Raw genomic sequence first — 22,920 nt, forward strand, 5'->3', positions numbered from 1 at the left:
GCATTATTATGAATTATCGTATTCCGCTGTTCAACTCACTTTATTTTAATCACTGATATCTCTGCACATTTTGGTTACGAATTATATGTATAAGTATGAACGTTCTCGCGCAACAAGTATCGAAGGAAGGTGAACGCGATATCTCAAGCAAGCGATCAACGCAGACAAATCTTTTTCTATTTGATTTGAAAGAGGATATTAGCACCGAAAATTCTCATCTTATAAAATATTACTATTTTCCGATCACAAGGATCGAAAAATAACGATAAATGATTGCCGAAAAAATATGTGCACCTTTGCGCCGTGAGATGTTACGACTTTGGAGATAATAAGGAGATAATTAAGAAAACGGAGAGAGAGAGAGAGAGAGAGAGAATATGAATAAAATACATACGTACTCAGGAGAATGTTAATATTCGAATTCACCAAGGAATTTCTCGATCATCGTTAACATTAATCGAGGGGTAACTTTTCGAAATTGCACAAACTACTTCTTCTCGTTGAATCTAATGGCGTACAGAGTCGAATTCAAATTATTACTTTAAATTATCGCACAGAATACTCGATATCAATCGATTCGATATATATATTCGATATAATCGACATAACAAACTGAATCGATATAATCGAGAATAATCGAACATCGTTCAAATTTCAAATTTTTCAATTTACAAATAAGTAAAGAAAAATAAATATAACTGCATATATACTTCTTTTTTTAATTTAAATGTAGCATTAACTTCGCATTTTATCGGTTATTCTTTTTTGCCACATTCTTATCATTCCTACTACGTTTGTTTTGAATATTGAAATACAACTTAAAATTTTATTGAAATAGAAGGTATAAAAAGAAATAAACTTCTGTAATAACTAATCTTCTTGTATGCACAAATTATCATATGTATTATTTTTCATCACGCGTTACTCTTCGAAATACAATATATTCCACTCGAACGATTACGTGCAAAGAAAAACACATTCTCGTTTATTGAATCCTTATCGTTCCATGCTCTTTACTGATGTGTGAAATTCAACGGCGAAAATTAATTTAGAACATTTTAAACATTATCCTTCGATTAATGTAATAATCATAAAGAAAAAGAAATTATCAACCTGTGATAAATTTACATATATATATTTACATATTATTGCTGATCTCTATCTTATCAACATATAGTAAGTAAGCAATTTTATTTAGTATACCTCTTTACTATACAATTAATCTTGATTGAATAAAATGTTACATTCTGGGAAATAATAGTTAAATAATATCTCTGCGCTGGCGAAGGAAGTTATATCAATATGGTATGTTATCATTACTCGTGAATCATTCGTCAGTATGATAATTACTATTAATGTCAAAAAATTTGAATGTTCGCTGATATCTCGTACGAGTTTCTTTACCTAAATCTCTATTTATAAACTCTTGCTAAAAAGCACTAATAAATGGTACATTTTATGTTAAGAACCGAGTACATTCTATATTCTTTTCTTTTTATTTATTGATATTCGTAGAAGAAAACCAAAAAAGAATCCCTCGGCGATACAATTTTCTCCGATTCTTTACACAGGTTTTCTTTCTGAAAATTTTTCGCAAATAATTGCGCGTGGAGGAACGAGGATATCAAAATTTATGGGATATTTGAAAATACTTTTGCACCAGGACGTTAACACAGAAAGATTTACAATACGAGATTTACAATTGCACGAATGATATCTAAAAATAAGTCGTTCCTCGACGACTGGTACGCGACAGCAACAGCATGGGGCAACATTGTTGATAAGTTCTGATAAAGGTTAATAAAAGCGATTTAAATAGACACACTTGAGAATTCACTTATGATACTTGATTTTCGAGTTCATCCGTACAAAGTGTTCGCTTTTAATTTTGAAAATTTACTCTGTTCGAGCTACGTATACAAAGATCATATCAACATTCTTTTTATTGCGGATAGATGTCGCAGTTCTTTGACACTTTCAAATTGCTGTCATTTGAATATTGTATTAATTATATTATGACAGCATTGTATGTTATATCGATAATACTAGGATATATAATATTAATAATATCGTTATAATACAATTACGATTAATATTTTCTTTTGCTTATGCATCACTAATGAGAGTAAACAAAATGTATTCTTATTACCTTTCTTTACGTATTTCTTTGCTCTCAAATGGAAAGTTACCTGAAATTCGAATATATAATCATCTCATTGATGCTCTAAAAATGTCGTTTTGATTTTAGATGTCTGTATATCGATTAAATGCACTCATAAGTTTGATGCTCATGATAATAATCCTAATGCCGGAAGCGGAACACGCAAAATCAAATGTGTTTCGGTACGAACGAAAGAGACAGGCTGAAATTGAAGTACGCAAATATTGCGGTGATAATTTGTCGAGTGCGTTGCAAAGGGTCTGTGCAGGCGTATATAATACTCCATTTAAAAAAAGTAATCAAGGTAAGTAGGTATAGGACGTTAAAAATTAATTAGAAAAAAAGACTAAGAAGGAGAAGAAAAAGAGGAAGAAAAATGCTAGAATTGAAAAAGTTGGTACTATTGGATGGTATAAAATGGAGGGAAATTGAGAAAATTTGAACACTTTTCTAGTGCTACATTTTGGTTCTATCTTGACACAATACGGACATTTAAGAAATTAATTTTTTTCAGAAATGGAAATGGACGATTACATGGCATATAATTATGATCTGCATCCCTATAAATCGATTGAAAACGCGAGGAGAATGTTAAGATTTCGAAGAAATTCACCGGGAGTCCATGAAGAGTGTTGCTCGAAGCCATGCTCGACAGAGGAGATACGCTCCTATTGCGGTACTCGTTAGTGAGAGAATCGTGTTTTTAATTTGAAACATAAATGTTTTAAAGCTTATTGTAAAATTTGATCTCATTACAATCGTACATCGTGTAAGGTAAAATTCAATGTTAATGGTTAAATATGTATTCACATAGCAATGTGTCCTTTAAAGATGTGTGAACACTGAAGAAAAAGTTAATGACAGTCAATAGGTTAGTTCTTATAAGATTTAGTTTTGTATGCAGTGTATGTGCATAAATTATTTATCGAGTTTATACGAAAAAATAAAAGGATTTATAAGAAAGTTTAAATGTACTTTCACTAGTTGCTGTTTTGTTGTGTATATATTTTATATAAATTATTGCGATCAGTTTGTATATCCTGATACGGAAGATGAAGAAAATGTAGAAAATTAATAAAGTATTATCAAATAATACAATATTGTGTGAATTTTGTGTTAATTATATTATATAATAAGCTTCATTATTACAAATATAACATTTTTATAGATAAAGGAAAGATACATTTTATAAATCTCTATATTATGTAAACAAGTATTTTAAGAACAATGGAGACAGAAGAAATTTACAGCCTTACAATTTCTCCACCAATTATATCCAAATTTGCAGTTGAATGGTCTGAAGACAATCACATTTCAATCCTTACTGAGAAAGGAATTCACATATTTGTAAGTTTAATATAATTAGTAACCTCATATTAGCACCATATCTATAATTATTTTATAATATTGTTATTTTATGTAGGAATTCATACCTTCTCCAATGTCTCCTTATGGGACCATAAAATTTTCTAGGTCTTTCATTTATGCACCTTCAACTTTCCCAACAGAAATGATATCTAATAAGATAGAACCCAAAATTTGGAATATGCATCGTGAAGCAATTTATTCACTTATAATGGAAGAAAGTTTAACTCCAAAACTATCTAATGTAAGAGAAATGGTGCCAAAAATAGTTTACTTCTCATGGTCACCACAAAATTTAATCCATCCTAGCAAGTGCCTTCTTGCAATTTTAACTTCAGCAGGTGCTATTATGATTGTCTACAAAATCTCTACAGATTGGTATCCTGCATATGACTTGTCTTCTATGCGTTATAATACTATGGAAAAAGAAATAAACAGAAAATTGAAAGATAAGAAAAATAATCCAATTTCATTTATAACATTAAAAACTTGCATAAAAGCATTACAAGCTTCTTGCTTCACTTGGAGTAAACTTTTTATAGATTTTGCATATTTTGCTGTTGCATATCACAATGGAGATATAATTATTTATAAAATACCAAAGTTATCAGATTACAAAGAAATATTAAGCCCTAAAATTATGGGTACAATAAGATTAAATGAATGTATAAAAATAAACACTTTACATTGGATTAGTACTAATGATACAAAAGAATTTCTTATTATTATTGGATACTTGGATGGACGTATTTATGGTCTTAAAATTAGGGATCATAATCAGAGCCTTGAATTGAAATCTACCGAAAAATATTATGATTATGCAGATCGTATTCCTATTAGTGTTATAAGAACATTTGCTCAAAGTAACTTAAATATAAAAATTCTCATTGCAAAAGGTTGTTTTGTGTTTTTATTGTGCTTTACAGCAGATGGTACACAGAAAAGTATGCAATATTTACAATTAGAAGGCTTCATGATTTCAGGTAAATAAAGTATAAATTGTTTTTACACAATGAGTAGAAAAATGCGATATTAATATAAAAAAATTGATACTTTTTAGGAATGACATGTATAAGTGCTGATTATGCATTGGCTACAACAGAAAATGGTGCTATGTTTGCAATTAACACGCAAAAAAATTACCTTTCGAAAATAAAAGTGAAAAATAGATTATCACAAATTCATGTACGGTGTTTGGGCCTTGCCCGTTCTTTAAGTTCTGTAATATTTATAAATATAACTAGCCCAAGTACTACATACGATCATTTACTATTAAAAGAACCAAGCAAAATATGCATGTTTGGTTTAAAAGATAAAAACTGGGATCCATTATTTGTTTTAAAAGAAACAAAACATGAGAGATTCGACCAACTATGGGATTGTTTAGAAGTGATTAGAATAAAAGCAGCAAAAGCGTCAGAACCGTCAACCGTGTTACCGAAAGTTCCATCCAATTTAGAATCTTTATCTTTGCATGAATTACGAATAACAATGTGGATATCGGTGATGATGGAAATTTGTAAGAAAAAACAAGTCATCCAGGGAGTAGGTAGTATTGCTGGAGAGATATCAGAAGCTCAGCCTTTAATTTTTGTCCACATTGCCTGCAATTACCTTATGCATCTTGAAAGTAAATCATCTCTGCTGGAAGAGCACAAACTCTCTATAAATTTATTAAGAATGTATTTAGAAGTATATTTAGCAGGAGAAGAAAATGAAGAAGCATCTTTTCTTACTAAATGTGCCAGAGACGTTTTAAACAAAACATCGTACCTCAATCAAAATAAGATTGAAACTTGTAATTTATGTGGTGAAATAATAAATGATCTTGCTTGGAAAGTTGCTATGTGTCCACAGGGTCATATATTACCTAGATGTGCCATTACCCTTTTACAAATTACTAGCGTACAATATGGAACATGCCCAATCTGTGGTTTAATTTTTCATTCATGTTTGGATCAAGAATTTAAAGAGACAAGATGTCTTTTCTGTGACGTACCCGCGCTTCAGGAAAATCGAGTGTTGGACACAAAATGTTACATTCCAAAGGAAAAAAGTTTGTCTAAACCACAAAGTCATATTCCGGAGGTACCAGAAGATCGGGAAATGGAGACAATCGCTGATGAATCCTCAAATGTATAGATTACAAAAAAAAAGAAATATGTGTATATTTAATGTATACATGATAAAGTATCTTTGCATTCTTTATTACAATTTTATAACTTCTTATTTATTGTTAAAAATAATGTATTATTAGCTAAATACATAAAAAGGATAGTATTTTAAAGAATTTCATTGCATATGCTATTTACCACATAATCATATACACAAATATCAAATTTTTTTTTTAACATGTCTAAACAAAATATATATTTGTTTTAAAAGTTTTGAAACGCATAAAAATTAAAAAAATATTACAAAAACTATAATTAAATGTCGTTACATATTCTCTCGTCAGAGGGCAGTGATAAGTAAATGTTTTTACTTTAATAACAGAATAAATATAAGTTTCAAGCAATTATTGCACTCTTGATCGTGTATTTCCTTGTTTAACTGCATACTGTCAGCTAATCTAAATATAATATTTCGTGACAATTAAAATAGTTTAAAAAATTTTCAGGTAAGGAGTCGTTGGTACGTTTGTGTTTCAGTTATGGCGTCCGACAAATAATGTGATAAAGATTTATAAATGTCATACTATAATAAGGTGATCAGACGTTCTGATTTTTCCGTGCCAGCCCTGAATTTCTATCCTTTGTTTCGGATTTTTGTAAAACTATTTAGGACGTTGATATTCCTAAGCTTCTATCAAGCTGTCATGGTTTATCTTGGCTTAACACGTTCGCTGCCACCTAAAACTCAAAAAGGGGCATGCCCGCGTCTCACCAATCGTAGTCTCAGCCAGACACGACTCATACACGTCGCCTCCCCCATTCAACGGAGATTCATGGTGGTGTCGTCTATCGCACAGCGGCGTCATCGACTTTGATGTGACCAACCGACACACACTGTCGACGCTGGCACACAAGGTACCGCATTCCGGACCACATACACTGCGCTCATGGCAGCGAACGTGTTAGATAGTTTGTTTGACATTTTTGGGAATTGTACATTATATTTATATTATTTATTTATTTACATAATAATGGTTCTTTTTTACCGCTTCGCTTTGATTAACATTTATGAAGTGCTTCGAATTTAGGACACGGAAATCTGGTCATCTTAACTATAAGAGCGAAATGTGTTTTATAGTTTGATGTATTAATTTTTTTAAACGCTTTAAGTTTCATCTGGAATCTTGATATTTGATATATGAAAGTGACAATTACAATCATGCATTTATTTGGAAAAGTAGCAAGCTAAAGAAAAAAGCAAAAATAAAAAGTAAGACAGTAACAATTTATGTTATATATGGTACCTGAGAGAATGCATCTATATGATGACATCTCGTTTATAACATTTATTTATCAAATATTGTTTCATGTTTTTGTTAGGAAGGATATTCAAAACATTTATGTAATGATTTTGTTGAACATAAACATTGTAATAGTCTGTTAAAATTTACAGCAGAAATTAAAATAAGAAAAAGAAGCATTTACATAAATTTAGAACCAATAAAACAAAGGATTTTGTAATATGTAATATAGTTTTCCCAAAGTTATTGTGTTATTGTTAATTTAATCATATAACTGTTTATTACAGACATAACATTTATAAGAGGCAAGTAAGAAATACATATTTTAAGGATATGCAAGTGGTTTAATTGTTGGTGAAATAAACATTTCTTTGTTTATACATTGTCACTTTGATGTAGTGTAAGGTAATATTTTTAAGTTCTAAAGAATTACAGCAATGCAAATAATTAATTGAATTAAAATGTAAAAATTCAAGGCATAAAAAAATGTTTTTATCTTATAATTTCTAACCTATTAAGTTGTGAATTTTGTTTTCAGAAATAATATTTAAAAATGTAAAACTAATTATCATTGGCTTTTGGAATAAGGGAACAAAAATATTTTATACTTCAGTTAGTTTTCTGAAAATTATAAATTATTTTCTCAGTCATCATGTCTTCTCATCCCAAGTGAGTATAGACAGTATACAAAATACATTTAAAGTGTTAACATTTTCATGTATTAAAGAAATGATTTATTTTGATTAATTATATAGTAAATGATTAATGACTGTTTTCAGGTTAAGTAATAGAGGGACATTTGATATAAATGACTATGGTTCTATACCTACAAGGCGTAGAATTGCAAAACTAAAGAAATTGCAGGAAAAAGTAAACTCATTATGTGACAATGATTCCAGTTCCCCTGAAGAAACAAGACCTTTCTTTATGCATAAATCTGCAAATTCATGTAAGATAAATTCAAATCTATCATAACAGAGCATTTAAAAATGTGATAACTGTAGTATGTCAGAATTATAATTATAGTAATATAACAACATTCTTTAATTGTTTTCAGCTAGCAGCTCATTGTATAAGTCTTCTGATGAAAATCAGATAAAAAGTAGGAGAAAATCTACACCTTCTATGTGTATTGAGGAAAGTGAAAATGATTATGACAAACAAAAATTAAGCAAAGAACATTCAAAATCTGACAAACATAAAAGTAATATAAAAAATAAGAAAGTTGTGCATATAAGAAAGGAAAAATATAAGAATATGGAATCAGATTCTAGTGATTTAGAGGATCCAATTCTTGTAAAATTTGCTCAAGTAAGGGAAAAGAGGCATTTAACAGTGAAATCAAATCATAAAGATTTTATCAATTTACATAACGAAGACTTTGATTCTAGTTCTGGTAAAGAATTTCAAGAAACAGATATTTCTCATAGTAAGGAAAATGTTAAAAAAACATTGAATCATGTCAAAGATCCTGCAGAATCAAATTTAGAGTTCACATTACAAACAAAAAATATGATTAGCAAAGAACAAACTTCACAATTAAAATCTCAGGTTATCCACATTTGTGATAAATTTAAGGCAATTTGTTCTAACTATCAATTAAAAATGCAAGACGTAAAATCGAAACATTTAAGAAAAGAACAAATATATCCAAAACATGCAGTTAAAGTCATAAATGAATCAAAGAATGTGATCAATGATCTTAAAATGGAACTTAATGCACAACAAGAGGAGTTACAAAATATTTATGAGGAATGGTACAAAAACAGTAATCCACAAAATATAGATGATAAAAATAATTCTTTAACTGAAAATGAAGCATCAAAAAGAACTAAGAGTAAAGAAAAATCAAATATATCAGAAAGTAGTTCAAAAGCAGGAAGTGTGGTTTCAGAATGTGATGGTAAAGAAATATTTTCTGAGAATGAAACAACTGCTTTGAAAACAAATACTGACCAAAATGAAAATAGTGAAGACTCAGTAGTTGCAAAAGAGTCAGAGAAATTAGTAAATGACAGTGAAAATGAATGTGCTTCTCCTATTATAGGCGGTAACAAAGAAAAAAAAAAATCAAATCAAACAAATACAAAAGAACATTCGGAAGTAATCCACAAAAGTGAAAAAGTATATAAAGAATGTCAAAAAGTAAAAAGTGCATACATTGCGAATGAATCTACAGATGATATCTTCAATGATTACATACCTAGAAATGTAGATATCATTATTACCTCGAAAGAAAACACGAATGAATATAAAAACGAGAATATTTCAAAATCGGAGGAAGTTATCAAAAATACTGATAGTAAAGACCAAAATTCTTCGCAAAATAAAAAGTTGAATAAAGAACGTAACGATAAAGATGATTCATGTATACGTAAAATAGATAGTATAAAATCTAAATCAGTACCATCCAAAGAAATATCACTGTCAATTAAGAAAGAAGTAAACGTTTCAAATGACGAAGAATTAGATGATGAAGAGCAGGCCAAAAAAGCAATGTTAGAATCAGATTCAGAAACAACTATGAATGAAGATTCGCCAGTTAAGTGTGCTGCAAAATCTGCAAATGATAATTTGAAAGAAAAGGACCTATCAAAATCTGACAGAAAAGCAAGAAATAATAGCACAGAGAGTAATTCCATTCATAAAACTAGCTCATCAGATGAACAGGATACACTTATTAAAACGAATATACTTCTTGATTTAAACTCAGATAATTCTATGAGTCCTTGTGATATTAAAAAAAGTTCAGATAAAAAGCATGATTCTGACGACAACAACGAGGATACACGTGCAAAAGTAAAACTATTAGTTTCTTCAAATAGTGAAAGTTCGAGCTCTGATAATAGTAGTAAATTGCAAGGAACAAACGCAGATTTCTCTTCAGAAAAAGGTAAAGAAGAATCTTTAGTACATAAACAGACAGATTCTAAAGGACGAGCACATTTGCTTAAAGTAAACTATACTGGTTCAGATAAAAAATTAAAAATGCTTTCCGAAGTTGTTGTTGAAAGATTATCCGATGAAGTTCTTGAAAAATATAAGGATGCATTAAATAAATCACGACAATATTTAGAAAGTAAAGAAATTAAAAGGTATAAAAAAAATATCTTATCTTTTAACACGTTTTACTTACATATATTCTTTTTTGCAGCCTTATTGATTTGGATAGATTACAGAAGAACCGTAGAACAATATGTGATTCACCGCGAAATTTACGTAAAAAAAGGACATGGACAACAAAAGAAGAGGAAGATTCTTTGTTGAATCATTTGATGAACATTGAAGATGAGGAATTTGTTGAACATGCAGGGGAAGATTCTAATTCAGAACATGATAATCCAATCGTGAAAACACAAGCTTCTTTCCAAACTAATGATGAATTAATGGCTGAAGCAGATGCAGTTGCAAAAAATATTCTTTTATGTTCTTCTGACTCAGATATGGGTAAGAATTAGATTAATTGCTTTTTAAAATCAGTTTTTTTTTTAATTCACTTGTAAATTGAGATGGAAGTTTTATGTATTTTAATTTAGGTGAACAGAAAGTCGCTTCTCAAGACAGTGATAGTGAAAAGGAAAAAAGTGAAACAAAATCCAATGATCATTCAAAAAAATCGACTCAAAAAGAAGAAGAAAAGGATAGTGATAAGGTAACAATTAAAATGCGAATAAATGTTTATATGATCTCAATGAATTACCTTGATTTATATCAAGACATCAATTAATATTAATGTAATTAGGAAAATGAAGAGGAAAGGAAGAAAAACAAGTGGAGACGAAATAAAATATTAACGTCGACATTTTCTTCGGATTCAGATACCGATGTTAAGAGGGAAAAATGGAATGCGAAACAAAATGAGTTGCGAGAAAAGGCAGAAGAAGATAATACGTGGGTTATTTAACATGGCTCTTAGATAAATCTATATTGTGTAAAATAAACCGTAACATTCTTTTAAATAACAGAAGTTTGGATGATAAGGAGGAAGTTATAAAACATAAGAGACGTGTTCGTAAAAAAATGATAGTCTCTGATTCAGACATGGAACTGTTTAATGCTAATTCGGATGCAAGTAGTTCTACTGTATTGAAAGACAATAAGTCCTCAGATAGTGACTTCTCAGTAGGAAAGCAAAAGAAAATGCATAAACGTAAGGGGCGTAGATCTTCTGATACGGATTCTTCGTTTGCAGAGAAAAGGTATTTTTTATTTATGGAAAGAAAAATATATGCGCGCGTGCGTGTGTGTGTGTTTTTATACATATTGTAATAAATGATATGTAATATATATATTGATTTTTACATTTCTAGAGCTAAGCCAAAAAGGAGACGTATTAAAAAGGTGTCCAGTGATAGTGATGATGATAGTAACAATGATCAGACCACGAATTCTCAAGGAACACCTGGAACACGTCGCAAGAAAATTCGGAAAGTAATGAAAGACAAGCAGGTTGCAGAAGACACAAAGCAAGCTGTCAAGGAAGAGGAAGAGAGACTTAAACGTATTGCTGAACGACAAAAATTAGTATGTGTTTTTAATAAGTATGTCACATGATCTTGTAAGAATTATAAAAAAAAAATCTTTTCACTTTTTAACATAGTATAACGAAATGTATGAAGCAAGGTTGGCTGGTGAAGAAAAATTAGAAAAGCTGATATTAGATTTTAATCCCGAAACAAAGGAAGAACTGGTGGTTGTTCATGAAAATTTGGTTAAACGCTTGAAACCGCATCAAGCCAAGGGAATAAAGTTCATGTGGGATGCGTGTTTCGAATCGTTGGAAAGAACAAAATCTTCCAGTGGATCTGGGTGTATAATTGCACATTGTATGGGATTGGGGAAAACACTTCAAGTAATTGCCTTGGCACATACACTATTGATGCACAAAGAAACTGGCGTTAAGACGATTCTGATTGTTTGTCCTCTCAGCACTGTACTTAATTGGTTCAATGAATTTAGTTTGTGGTTAAAAAATATCGATGAAGACATCGAAATTTACGAAATGACCAGGTAACTTTTATAAATATTACAATTATCGATAAATTTAATGCGATTGATGAATAAATGACCATAACATTTGTCGATGAATCTTTTAAAGATTTAAGAAGAATTTAGAACGAACATATCAATTGGAAACGTGGCAAAGAACTGGTGGTATTCTTATTATTGGCTATGAAATGTTTAGAAATCTTAGCGGCACGAATAATAGAATGAAAAAGAGTATGAAAGAAGCCATTTTGCGGTACTTAATAGATCCTGGTCCAGATGTAATAGTTTGTGACGAAGGACATTTATTGAAAAATGAAGATACTGCTCTCAGTAAATCTATAAAACGGATTAAAACATTACGAAGAATTGTACTTACAGGCACACCGCTTCAAAACAATTTAATAGAATGTAAAACCTTACAGATATTGAATAACGAGTGTGTATATAAGTGATTCAACATCTATTTACTTGAATGTTTTTAATTTACGTGTTACAGATCACTGTATGGTACAGTTTGTAAAGCCAAATCTGCTCGGAACGAAAAAAGAATTTTTAAACAGATTTGCAAATCCAATAACTAATGGTCAATTCGATGATTCTACCGAATACGACGTTAAATTAATGAAAAAACGTGCTTATGTTTTACATAAGATGTTAAAGGGCTGCGTTCAAAGATTCGATTATTCTGTATTAACGCCGTTTTTACCTCCAAAACAAGAATATGTGATTTTTGTGAATCTAAGTGAAATTCAAATAAAAATGTATAAACATTATTTGGAGAATTTTGCACGGTATGTGAAATAAGTATTTTAATAAAGTTTTATAAAAATTTAATTTACAATTTTCATTTCAGACGAACACGCACTGCAGGCGGATCTATTTTCACAGATTTTCAAGCATTACAAAGAATATGGACGCATCCCTTAATTCTGCAATTAAATGCAGAAAAGAGGGAAAGGATAAATGAGAAAAAATCATGTACCAGTGATTCTGAAGGTTCCTTGAGAGATTTTATTAACGATGACGATACAGAATCCACAAGTAGTAGTAGTAGTAGTAGTAGTGCACACAGTGATGCAGATGATGAAGTTCAAAATCTCGATTCTGATAGTACAGTAAAAAATAAAAAGAGTAACTTGAGAAATAACGATCCTGGTAAGACTTTACAGATATTAAAATATGTTATTGTAAAATACTCATTAAATTATTTAAATATGTTTTCACTTTAACTTTAGAAGTTGAAATACTATCTAAACATGAAGAACTTGAAAAAAAAGAAGAGGAGTGGTGGTTACAATTCGTTCAACCTGAACATTTTGAAGATCTGAAAGTATCTTCCAAATTGGTACTTCTTTTTGGCATATTGAAAGAATGTGAACAACTTGGAGATAAAGTGTATGTTGTTTAGATTGATTTTTCAAAGTTTGTAATAAGTTATATAAAAGCTTTTTTAAATATTTTCAGGTTGGTATTTTCACAATCGTTGTATTCGCTAACTTTAATTGAACAATTTCTTGCGAAAATTGACGAAGAAACACAAAATAGTACAAATTCTGAAAATGTTGATGGTCATATTGGCAGTTGGTCATTAGGCTTAGATTACTTTCGACTAGATGGACAAACCTCTGCCGAAAACAGAAATTTGTGGTGTAAAATATTTAATCGACCATCAAACATAAGAGCAAGATTATTCTTAATCTCGACACGGGCAGGTGGATTAGGAATTAATTTAACCGCTGCCAATCGCGTTATTATTTTTGATGCAAGCTGGAATCCTTCTCATGATGTTCAAAGTATATTCCGCGTATACAGGTATGTAATGTCACAATCTATAAAATAGAGCCTTTATAATTATTAAGACATATATGGCTTACAGATTTGGCCAAAAAAAGCCGTGCTATATTTATCGGTTTCTGGCAGCTGGAACGATGGAAGAAAAAATTTATAATCGACAAGTGACAAAATTGTCGCTTTCCTGTAGAGTTGTCGATATACAACAAATAGAACGTCATTATAGTAATCACAGCTTGAGCGAGTTGTATACTTTTGAGCCAAATATTGGCGGACAGAAAGCGACTTTGAACTTGCCGAAAGATAGGTTACTAGCAGAAATATTTTTGAAATACAAAAATCATGTGGAGAACTATCACGAGCATGATTCTCTTTTGGAAAATAAGGTATCTTTTGTAGCTATATCATGAAATAAAATTTTCTGGTTAACATAGATTTCATTTATAAACTTATTTCTGACAGGCAGAGGAAGAATTGAACGAAGAGGAGAGAAAACAAGCTTGGTTGGAATATGAGGAAGAAAAGAAAGGAAAACCGATAGCAACGCCATCATATTCAGCAATGGCAGCTTTGCCAAATAATTTATGGTTAAATCAGTATAATTTACCAGCATCATTTGTTAACGCAGATTATGAAAATCTTCAACAACTTCTTCGAAAAGATGTAAGAATATAATTTTCTTATCAATAACAAAAATAATTTATTCACATTTATTGACTTTAAATATTACAGTATCCAAATTCATCGCCGGAGGCTCAACAAATGCTGACTGCTCGTGCATTAACAGATATGTACACTTATTGGGAGCAACAAGCTTATCATAATTCTAAAAATCAAGTAATTGATCAGGTATTTTCATAATTCTTTAAAATTTTGCTATTATATAATGTATAATGTTTAGATATAAAAGATGTATTTCTTTCAAATGTATCTGAGACTTTATGTATACCAGAATCCAAATGTAAAGACTATACCAATGGGCATGCATGTATCTAATTTGGCTAGAATAAGCCAAAACTCTATGGCACAACAGAATGTTTATAAAAATGTCATCAATCAAGTAAGGGATAACAGAAATATCGATATAAGAACTGTAGATGTCGACGATGACGTTGTGGAGGTAGTAAAGGTTATGGATTATAAAAGAATCAAAATATCTTGAAGCTAAGTAAATTTTTATTAATGATTAAACTTGCTTTATAATTTTAGGTTCCTTCAACCACAGTAAATAATAAAAACAAAAATCAAGAAGAGTGAATGAAATAAAACAAAAGGAACAAAAATGATTGAAAATTTAAGAAACTACATATAATGCAACGATTTTAAAGTATAGAAACTCTTGGATGTTATGTTATCTTGGTCATTTACATTTTCAATACAGTTTTTAGTTTCTTTTTTTCTTTGTATACTATATACAAATTCAAATAGTATCAGTATTGGTCATACAATATTACAATTATAATTAATATTATTATTGTATAATTATATGCATAAAAATATAATCATCCATAATCTTTTATATGCTACTGCAGTAATTAGAAGAATCTTTTATACAACTTAAATTACGCCTATAAGTATGGGTAAAAGAATATTACTGTATAATATTAATAGAACATGTAACTCGTTTAATATTAATTTAATAATTAATTCATATCAGACAAATTGTAGATATAAGCTAAGTTTCATATTGTTTTTCATTACATGTAGAAATTACAAATTTTATTTGATTTGAAACTGCAGATATAGGTAAATTACTAAAGGTAATTAAATGAGTATAAGTGTAATTTAAAGATTAAACTTATGTGATAAAACGTTTCTTGAACCACATTGCAGTAAAATCTTTAATTTTTTTTTTAATTTAGTGTATTTTTCCAAAAATGCTACGTTACGATTTTCACCTTTGTCAGTATTGTAATCATACAACTCTTCAGCAATGATATGATTCCAATCTGCTATTTTAGTTTCAGAATTAAATGGTAGCCAAGCCGTATAACGATATCTGTTTGTTCTTAGCGTATATCCCATCGCTTTAATTTCATTTAAACGTGGTTCATCACTATTTGGATGCATTGAAGGTTCAATGCTTGGCCTGGGATATTGCCCAAATGCTGCGTTTTTCCACAGTAATGACTATAAATTAATGAATACAAATATCTAAGATAAGTAATTGTTTCAAGAACTATGTAACAATGACACTATTGAATTTAAATTTTCACATTAATATTACCTCTTTTTTTAAAGCAGCTCTAATAAGTGGCAGAAGAGTAATTCCTTCACTGCAAGTAGTTTCTATATGAGCATTTTTATTTGAACAAACAGGTATTGTAATATTTGCCAAGTCTGCCATAGTTGGAAAAATATCAACTAATTCTACTATTGAATCTATAATTATGTGATTATTTGATAAATTCAATCTATCATTTTTTCGTGAATTCTTTGTATTTTCTGTTGGCCTTTCAAATGTAAGTCCTGGTATTGAAATTATCAATGGTACTCTTAAAGTAACATCATAATTATTATATTTTGCCCATAATGTATGCTCTCCTAATGACCATCCTATGCAAATATTAATTGAAGAAATGAAGCATTTATTAGAAATTTGACAATATAAGATTTCAGACTGCTCTTAGTTACTTCAAAACTTACTTATGTGTATAGTTACTTTTAACTCACCATGATCAGACATTAATATTACAGTAGTATTTAGCCATATTGATGACATTTCCAGTTGATTTATCAATTTGCCAATTAAGTCATCAATATATGTTACTGAAGCATAATAAGATTGAATGATCAATCTGGCAAAATTTTCTAAAAATGAAAAAGGAATAGAAATACAGTGTTTGTATATTGCAAAAAGATAAATTAACTTTTACGAAAATTAATTATACTGGGTATCTTTTCCCATGGAAATTCAAGATTTAATGATGCAACATCTTCCCTTCTTCTCAAATCATTCCATGGATTATAAGCTATGCTACTAACATTTTTTAACCATTTATATGGCTTGGGTACTTTAAATTTATACAAAGGATGGAATTCTGTAAAGTATTTTTTGTAAATTAGATTTCTCAATATCTAAGTTATGATCATCATTATTTGTGATAATAATTAAATATACTTAAATATTTTTCAGGATATTTAAATGGTATATGTGGTTTCTGAAAACCAACTGCTAAAAAGAAAGGATTAGTATTGCCTGCTTGATTAGATAAAAAATATTTAGCTTCTCTTAATATTTCTATATCTGGTAATGTTTTATTTGGCATTGATAAAACTTTAACAGGGCACACCTAAAAACATTGTTTAAACTTGTTTAAATGATGTTTTATCATTTTATTGATTACTGTTTAAAACAAATTGTATTTTATAGTCATTACAAGATTTTGTGCAGGTGAAATTCGTATATTTGTTTGGCATACTGGAGCATTTTTATATCTTTCTGTAAATGGATGAAAAGGTGTTTCTGACCATGAGTAAGGGCTATCATCAGAATGGTTTGAACTAGTTCCTATAGAAATATCATGAATGTATCATAAACCAAATTATATGCAGTAATTTATATTTACATATTGCATTGAAAAAACGAACCTGGGTGAAAAACTTTTCCTACTGATTTTGTAATATAACCATTATTCTTAAGATGTTGGGGTAATGTTGTAAAGTTAGCAACATCTTTTCTCCAGTAACTATAGAAATCATAAAGGTGAAGTGTATCGGGTCTCCTACTTGTTAAAAATGAATTCCTGCTCGGTGCACACAAAGCTTGCTACAAAAATTAATTATATTTTTTTTTTCATTTTTCATAAATTTGAATTTTTTAAATTTTTTAATTGGGGTTAACCTGAGCAAATGCTTCAGAAAAAATGGCAGCTCCTCCCGCTAAACGATCTATATTCGGTGTATAAGCATTTACATCACCGTAACATCCTAAGGCAGTCCTTAAATCATCGACAATTATTAAAACAAAATTTTGTTTTTCAGCTATACACCAAACGAAAAAGTTTGTAAAACACAGCAGTAAAAACATATTTAAGAACTCAAAATTATTTTAGTACAGTAACACGACAAGTAACACAACGTTCGTGAAGTTAAATACCAAGATTAATTATTGTTGCTTATACTTAAATGCAAAAATAATTAGGTATTTCATATATGATACGCTTTTCTCTTCAACTCACTATTGCACTTTATTTTTCAATGTACAGACATATAAATGAAAATGCTATATAATGTTTATGATCCTACAATATCTAATACAATAACTACACCGACATTATCTAACATAAATTACATTAAAATGATACAATAATATAAAATAGTAAAAATTAGTATGGAAATTCGTGAATTTTATATAATATGCGCACAAATTACTGCAGTGAATGTTTTTCTCTTTTGAACTTCATTCTTAAATTTGCCAAACTAGGCTTCTCAACCTACGACATCGTATTTTTATTTTGCTTTTATTGTTGTATTCATTGAATATTGAGTTTTAACATTTTGAATTTGAGTTGCTTTTCATATTTTGAAGATAATTATGAGTGACATTTTAAGTGCAAATATTACAAATGAATTGATTCAACATTTACTTTGAATAGTATTTGTAATAATTTTGTACTAAAGTAATAACAGTAAGGTATACTTAAGAACATTGAAACATACACATGTTCCAGAGTAATACTTTTTTACTTTTGTTCATTATAAATTTCAAATGTTATATTATTACTTAAATAGGAAATGAACATTGAATTATAATGTTCTTAGCAACTTTTAAATATAAATGTAAAAAAAATTGATTATTCTTTTTAAGTAATATATTAAGTTATGAAATTTGTATTATATGACAATTTTGTTTAAATTATTAAAAGTCTCAGAAAAACAACTCTGATAACCCTAGAAAGTTATCTTTCTATTTTACATTTCTATGATTCAGTTAGAGTCACAAAGATTTGAATAGTTAACGAGGGCCGTCGCTCTTAAAATCAATAATAAAAGCGTAATAAAATCTGACTAGTCAAGAGGATGAAGAATAGAGAATAGAAACATTTCTGCTCAAACAACTTGTTTCGTAATTCGAATATTTACGGCCCTGGTATAGTACTCCATTTCATTGCTATAATTATTTATCGTCATGTTTAAGATGCTAATTTATTTCAAGTCAATCCCGAGCTTCCTTCTTAACAATTGATGACAATCTTTGTTCATCAGTACTTATCGTACAGTCATTTACATTAATATTACTCTTTGCTTTAAAGTCAGTCTTAAAGTTTGCTTGCGGGTTGGTAGTATCATCTTTGAACATTTCATTATAATGAAAACTACTCCCATTCCCAGTCTTCGTATTTGTGCTAGCATTATTGCCAGTGTTATTTGAGTGTACTTCATTGAAGTGTTTATACAACATTACTGTTGTACTGAACTCTGTTTCACATCCAGGAATTTTGCAACTGAAACATGTTTGGTTTTAACATCTGTCAAAAGAGTTTTCTAGTAATAAATGCAAGAATGTTTAAAATTGATATATGATCAATTGCTAGTACAATTATTCTTATGGTATTAACAGTAAGGCATACACAATTTATTGTATAGTTATAAAACTTACCGAAATACTTCATTATTCTTAGTTCCTTGTACTATTGGTAGTTTTGAATTAGCATGATTGTCCTGGTAATGTTTCCATAAACCAGTTACATTGCTCACTTGTGCCCCACAGCCAGGAATCTTACATCTAATTAATTTATAATAAATTTGAATTAAGCAATTAAATTTTTAATAACAGTTGCGATAATAATAATAATTACCTGATGTACAAAAGATATGATAGAAACTAGAATTATAAGTTACAAACAATAAATTTTTTATAAATACTAAAAATCAGAAAGGATATGTCTATTTATCTTTAAATGTGTAAAATACAAAAGCTGTAGATTTTGTTACTAGGAACGAATATTCTTAAACTTACAGGAAAAAACTGACCGTTGATGCTTTCCCTTGCTTTATTTTTACTATTGATTTGTTAGAATTTGAACTAATTGTATTGGCTGCTAATTTATGACTGTCTTGATGGTGACGATAATGGGATATGTATTTGTATTTTCTCCCACAACCATTAACTGCACACTTGTAAATTTCTTGCTTGTACCTAGACATGCGCTGCTTCTTTGGAGTATACTCTTCATTATCTGAACAATTGCTGTTCGTTTCAATAGTATTCTCCTCAGTTTTTGGAATATCACGATCGAGATCATTTCTGAAGATCCTTTCAAGATTATCTAACTCAATTCTGTGCTCTTGATTTCTTGAATTCATATTGCACACCTCATTTTTTGCATTCTTTGTAATAGTAATGTCACCATTTACATAAACTATGTTAGTTTTCTCTTGGGAATGTTCTGTCTGCAATTCTGAACATTTATTTGTATTACCTTCATATTTGGATATGAAATTCTCTGTATTTAGAATTAAGTTTTCATTGATAGAAAATGTACCAGCTTCATTTAAAGATTCACTAGTGGAAGAATATTCTTCCTTTGAACTGTCATTTGCAGTATTCTGATCATGAGGGACTTCTTTTTTTTGTTGCTGTACATTATCACTTCTGAGAATATTTTGTTCATTATTATCATCATATTGATGCACTTTTATTGAAAAAGTTTCATTTGTTCTCTTCTCATAACATTCCTCTGTACTTTGGACAATTTCCTCATCCATTGCATTCTCAGTATCTTCAAAACATATTACTTCTGGTTCAGTTGGCAGTGTTGGTGGTTGTCTATGGCAGTTTTCGATATGTTCTTCTAGATTGCTACTAGTTGTGTGTAAAGACCCACAATTTGTGTATGGACATATAAATACATTTGTTTCATTATTATGCCATTCCTGATAATGGCGCCACATACTTCCAGGGTCAGATAGTTCTTCTCCACATCCTGGTTCTCGACAGCTATGAAGGGTAGTCAAACTTTTGTTATTATTATAATTATATTGTAAGCCTCAAGGGCTTCATGTGTTTTGTATTCATCTTGATTAGTGAATGTTTTGCCACAACCTCGTTGCTTACAAGTATATACTTCCTAAAAGCACAGTATATAAACATAAATTGGAAGTAAGCAAAAGTCATTGCAATGTAAAAGTAAGTAAATATCTATGATACTTTTTAGTTTGTACAATTTTTACTAATATATATTAGGGAAAAAATGTTGATATTTTTGAACATTATAATTTTTTTGTATCCAAAATTAACTTATTTATTCTTCAAAGTCATTAAAAATATCTTACTATTGTTCTTTTACATCACAGCATTGATTTTCATCAATGAATGTATTTAAAAAACCTAATAGTAAATGCGTTGCTGGATAAGTTGACAAATACAGATAAACGCCAAGCGATTTGTTTTGAGTTAGGGGTCATTGAACCCGTTAAATGGCGCTGGTAATTTTACCTTTTTTGGGGCAATTTCTTCAATGGTACGATTCCTTGATACAAATCTGATCACGCTAACTTCAGTAGGCCTGTCTGTGCAGGTATCCGTGCCCTGGCCCATCCTGGCCGGTTATCGTGAAAAACGATGAACAACGACGCGTTTCGATGCTCACATAACCTGCATTCACCAACAGGAATTCGGAAGGGAATTTTTCTTATACCTTGAATGAAAGTCCCAAATACACGTTCGTTTCCACGAACGGGACGCTTTGTCGGGCTACTTACCAACAAAGTGCACTCCCGTTCGCGCCGAAACACCTTTGCTTTTGCACCTCACATTATAACATTATCAATAATATCAATCACTTGTTGTCATTTCAGTGTACCCGAGCTGCTTCATCAGGAATACGTATCCACCATAGTTGTTCTATTCACCATTACCAACGAATTTCATCTTGACATTGTGTTGAGAACCACTGTTGCTGAATATACCGTTCGACTTTTATCGTACCTGCGCTCATATCGATTACAATTAACATATCGAGCGTTTCCCTCGATGTACGTATTTATCGAGTTTTATACAAATCGATTTTTATACATTTCTTTTTAAATTTTCGAGCTTTATAGATATGTACATACAACTCCTTCAATTCTTTAATCATATTAAAAGTACAATAACAGAATGTTTTTACCTAGAGAAATTGACGATCTAACATGTGCGTAAATATGGTACCTGAGTGTGATTTTAAATTCTTCATAATGGAACGAAACAATCATCAAAGTATCGAATCTATGTGATCTTTATAATCGATATAATTTTTATAAACTACACATTCCATTATATTCAAAAAGAAATCCAATATTTTCATCTTTAGAATTAAACAAGCAAATTTAATTTTATCCATTCAAAATAATCGTTTGTGGACATTTTTTTTTTTCAATATTTTTCAAAACATAAAGTAATACATTTTTTGCTGTATTTCCATTTCCTAGGAAGATAAAAGCTTAGCAAACTATCGGGACAACGATTTTTGCGCTCACGCAAGTGTTAATACATTAAACTGTCACTGCGTGAGTGTTAGCTGGGTCACTGTCAACTAGAATGTGACGAGTCGCGTCAGTATCGATTCATCCAGGTGACTTGTTTTATTGTAACTGCGAACGTAAAGACGATCGTAAATTAACAATCAATTAAGACCAATGTACATAGGTCCATCTTTCATCGAAGGATGCACATCTCTTGTTCGTTATTTCTTGCAGCACTTTTTTTCACCCAGCGATGCACTCGTAATGTTTATGGTCAAGGTACGCTAGCAGAATTGATACTCTAAATTTTTCTTGTTTTGTTTTTCAATAAAAAATATTATTATCTTGTAAATCTTCGATTTGTTTTTATTTTTATAGAATACAAGTACATCGCGATATATAACAGGAAAGTAGAATTAGAATTTCCCCCGAAGAAATTAAAGACGTAGAAAAACTGTATTTTTCGTATTTTCATACGCTGCTGTATAGTTATCATATAGGCATCTGTAATATTTCTATCAAAAAACACATTTTGTTCCTAATGAAATGGAATACAAAATCCTTTTTCTATGGGTAAAGTTAATGGTTCAAATATTATTGATTTCATAGTACACCACGTTTGAATTGCTAGCGTGAATGAATCGATTAATGTGTTCATGACCTCCGTGAATACAATATGACGAAAACCGTTTTCATTATAAATCAATACAGTTATTGCTAATGAGTTTTTATCACGGTCATTGATAATTTG

The 22,920-nt window shown here is 29.9% G+C and overlaps 5 protein-coding genes across 5 annotated transcripts; 3 read left to right on the forward strand and 2 right to left on the reverse strand.

The window, feature by feature from the left end:
• The first annotated feature begins 2,248 nt into the window (after positions 1–2,248).
• On the forward strand, positions 2,249–2,848 carry LOC108570601 (LIRP). Its single transcript, XM_017932485.1, has 2 exons — positions 2,249–2,465; positions 2,676–2,848. Exons 1-2 carry the CDS (start codon positions 2,249–2,251, stop codon positions 2,846–2,848), a joined length of 390 nt encoding a protein of 129 aa, XP_017787974.1.
• Positions 2,849–3,380: 532 nt separating this feature from the next.
• Positions 3,381–5,668, forward strand: LOC108570602. Its single transcript, XM_017932487.1, has 3 exons — positions 3,381–3,508; positions 3,585–4,509; positions 4,587–5,668. Exons 1-3 carry the CDS (start codon positions 3,389–3,391, stop codon positions 5,666–5,668), a joined length of 2,127 nt encoding a protein of 708 aa, XP_017787976.1. The 5' UTR covers positions 3,381–3,388.
• A 3,468-nt stretch (positions 5,669–9,136) lies between these two features.
• LOC108570603 (transcriptional regulator ATRX homolog) lies at positions 9,137–15,467 on the forward strand. The gene is made up of 18 exons (XM_017932488.1): positions 9,137–10,036; positions 10,096–10,388; positions 10,478–10,593; positions 10,684–10,832; positions 10,907–11,140; positions 11,252–11,465; positions 11,542–11,951; positions 12,040–12,338; positions 12,427–12,721; positions 12,784–13,085; positions 13,166–13,325; positions 13,395–13,742; positions 13,807–14,107; positions 14,184–14,384; positions 14,454–14,570; positions 14,674–14,841; positions 14,931–14,945; positions 15,429–15,467. The coding sequence occupies exons 1-18, from the start codon at positions 9,438–9,440 to the stop codon at positions 15,465–15,467; spliced, it is 4,260 nt and encodes a 1,419-aa protein (XP_017787977.1). The 5' UTR covers positions 9,137–9,437.
• A 39-nt stretch (positions 15,468–15,506) lies between these two features.
• On the reverse strand, positions 15,507–17,751 carry LOC108570604 (iduronate 2-sulfatase). The gene is made up of 8 exons (XM_017932489.1): positions 17,566–17,751; positions 17,313–17,490; positions 17,102–17,232; positions 16,843–17,014; positions 16,613–16,762; positions 16,395–16,532; positions 15,949–16,277; positions 15,507–15,851 (listed from the first exon to the last, which is right to left on the reverse strand). Exons 1-8 carry the CDS (start codon positions 17,749–17,751, stop codon positions 15,507–15,509), a joined length of 1,629 nt encoding a protein of 542 aa, XP_017787978.1.
• Positions 17,752–18,806: 1,055 nt separating this feature from the next.
• Positions 18,807–21,452, reverse strand: LOC108570649 (zinc finger protein GLI4-like). The gene is given in 6 exon segments (XM_017932537.1): positions 18,807–19,168; positions 19,324–19,449; positions 19,684–20,663; positions 20,666–20,794; positions 21,163–21,321; positions 21,429–21,452. Coding segments are annotated over 5 exon segments (1,626 nt in total). The 5' UTR covers positions 21,265–21,321; positions 21,429–21,452; the 3' UTR covers positions 18,807–18,879.
• Positions 21,453–22,920: the final 1,468 nt, after the last annotated feature.

Source organism: Habropoda laboriosa, unplaced genomic scaffold, assembly GCF_001263275.1.
Source record: "Habropoda laboriosa isolate 0110345459 unplaced genomic scaffold, ASM126327v1 scaffold101, whole genome shotgun sequence".
NCBI classification, from domain to species: Eukaryota; Metazoa; Arthropoda; class Insecta; order Hymenoptera; family Apidae; genus Habropoda; species Habropoda laboriosa.

Bases quoted from the DNA above. Each gene is read 5' to 3' on its own strand.
- LOC108570603 (XM_017932488.1), top strand. From the start codon at position 9,438: ATGTTAGAATCAGATTCAGAAACAACTATGAATGAAGATTCGCCAGTT. The intron at 10,389-10,477 runs GTAAGAATTAGA...ATTTTAATTTAG, and splicing joins TTCTTCTGACTCAGATATGG to GTGAACAGAAAGTCGCTTCT. The intron at 12,722-12,783 runs GTATGTGAAATA...TTTTCATTTCAG, and splicing joins TATTTGGAGAATTTTGCACG to ACGAACACGCACTGCAGGCG.
- LOC108570604 (XM_017932489.1), bottom strand. From the start codon at position 17,751: ATGTTTTTACTGCTGTGTTTTACAAACTTTTTCGTTTGGTGTATAGCT. The intron at 16,533-16,612 runs GTATAATTAATT...TTTCATTTTTAG, and splicing joins TCCATGGGAAAAGATACCCA to AAAATTTTGCCAGATTGATC. The intron at 15,852-15,948 runs GTAATATTAATG...ATTAATTTATAG, and splicing joins GAGCTGCTTTAAAAAAAGAG to TCATTACTGTGGAAAAACGC.
- LOC108570602 (XM_017932487.1), top strand. From the start codon at position 3,389: ATGGAGACAGAAGAAATTTACAGCCTTACAATTTCTCCACCAATTATA. The intron at 3,509-3,584 runs GTAAGTTTAATA...TATTTTATGTAG, and splicing joins AGAAAGGAATTCACATATTT to GAATTCATACCTTCTCCAAT. The intron at 4,510-4,586 runs GTAAATAAAGTA...GATACTTTTTAG, and splicing joins AGAAGGCTTCATGATTTCAG to GAATGACATGTATAAGTGCT.
- LOC108570601 (XM_017932485.1), top strand. From the start codon at position 2,249: ATGTCTGTATATCGATTAAATGCACTCATAAGTTTGATGCTCATGATA. The intron at 2,466-2,675 runs GTAAGTAGGTAT...AATTTTTTTCAG, and splicing joins ATTTAAAAAAAGTAATCAAG to AAATGGAAATGGACGATTAC.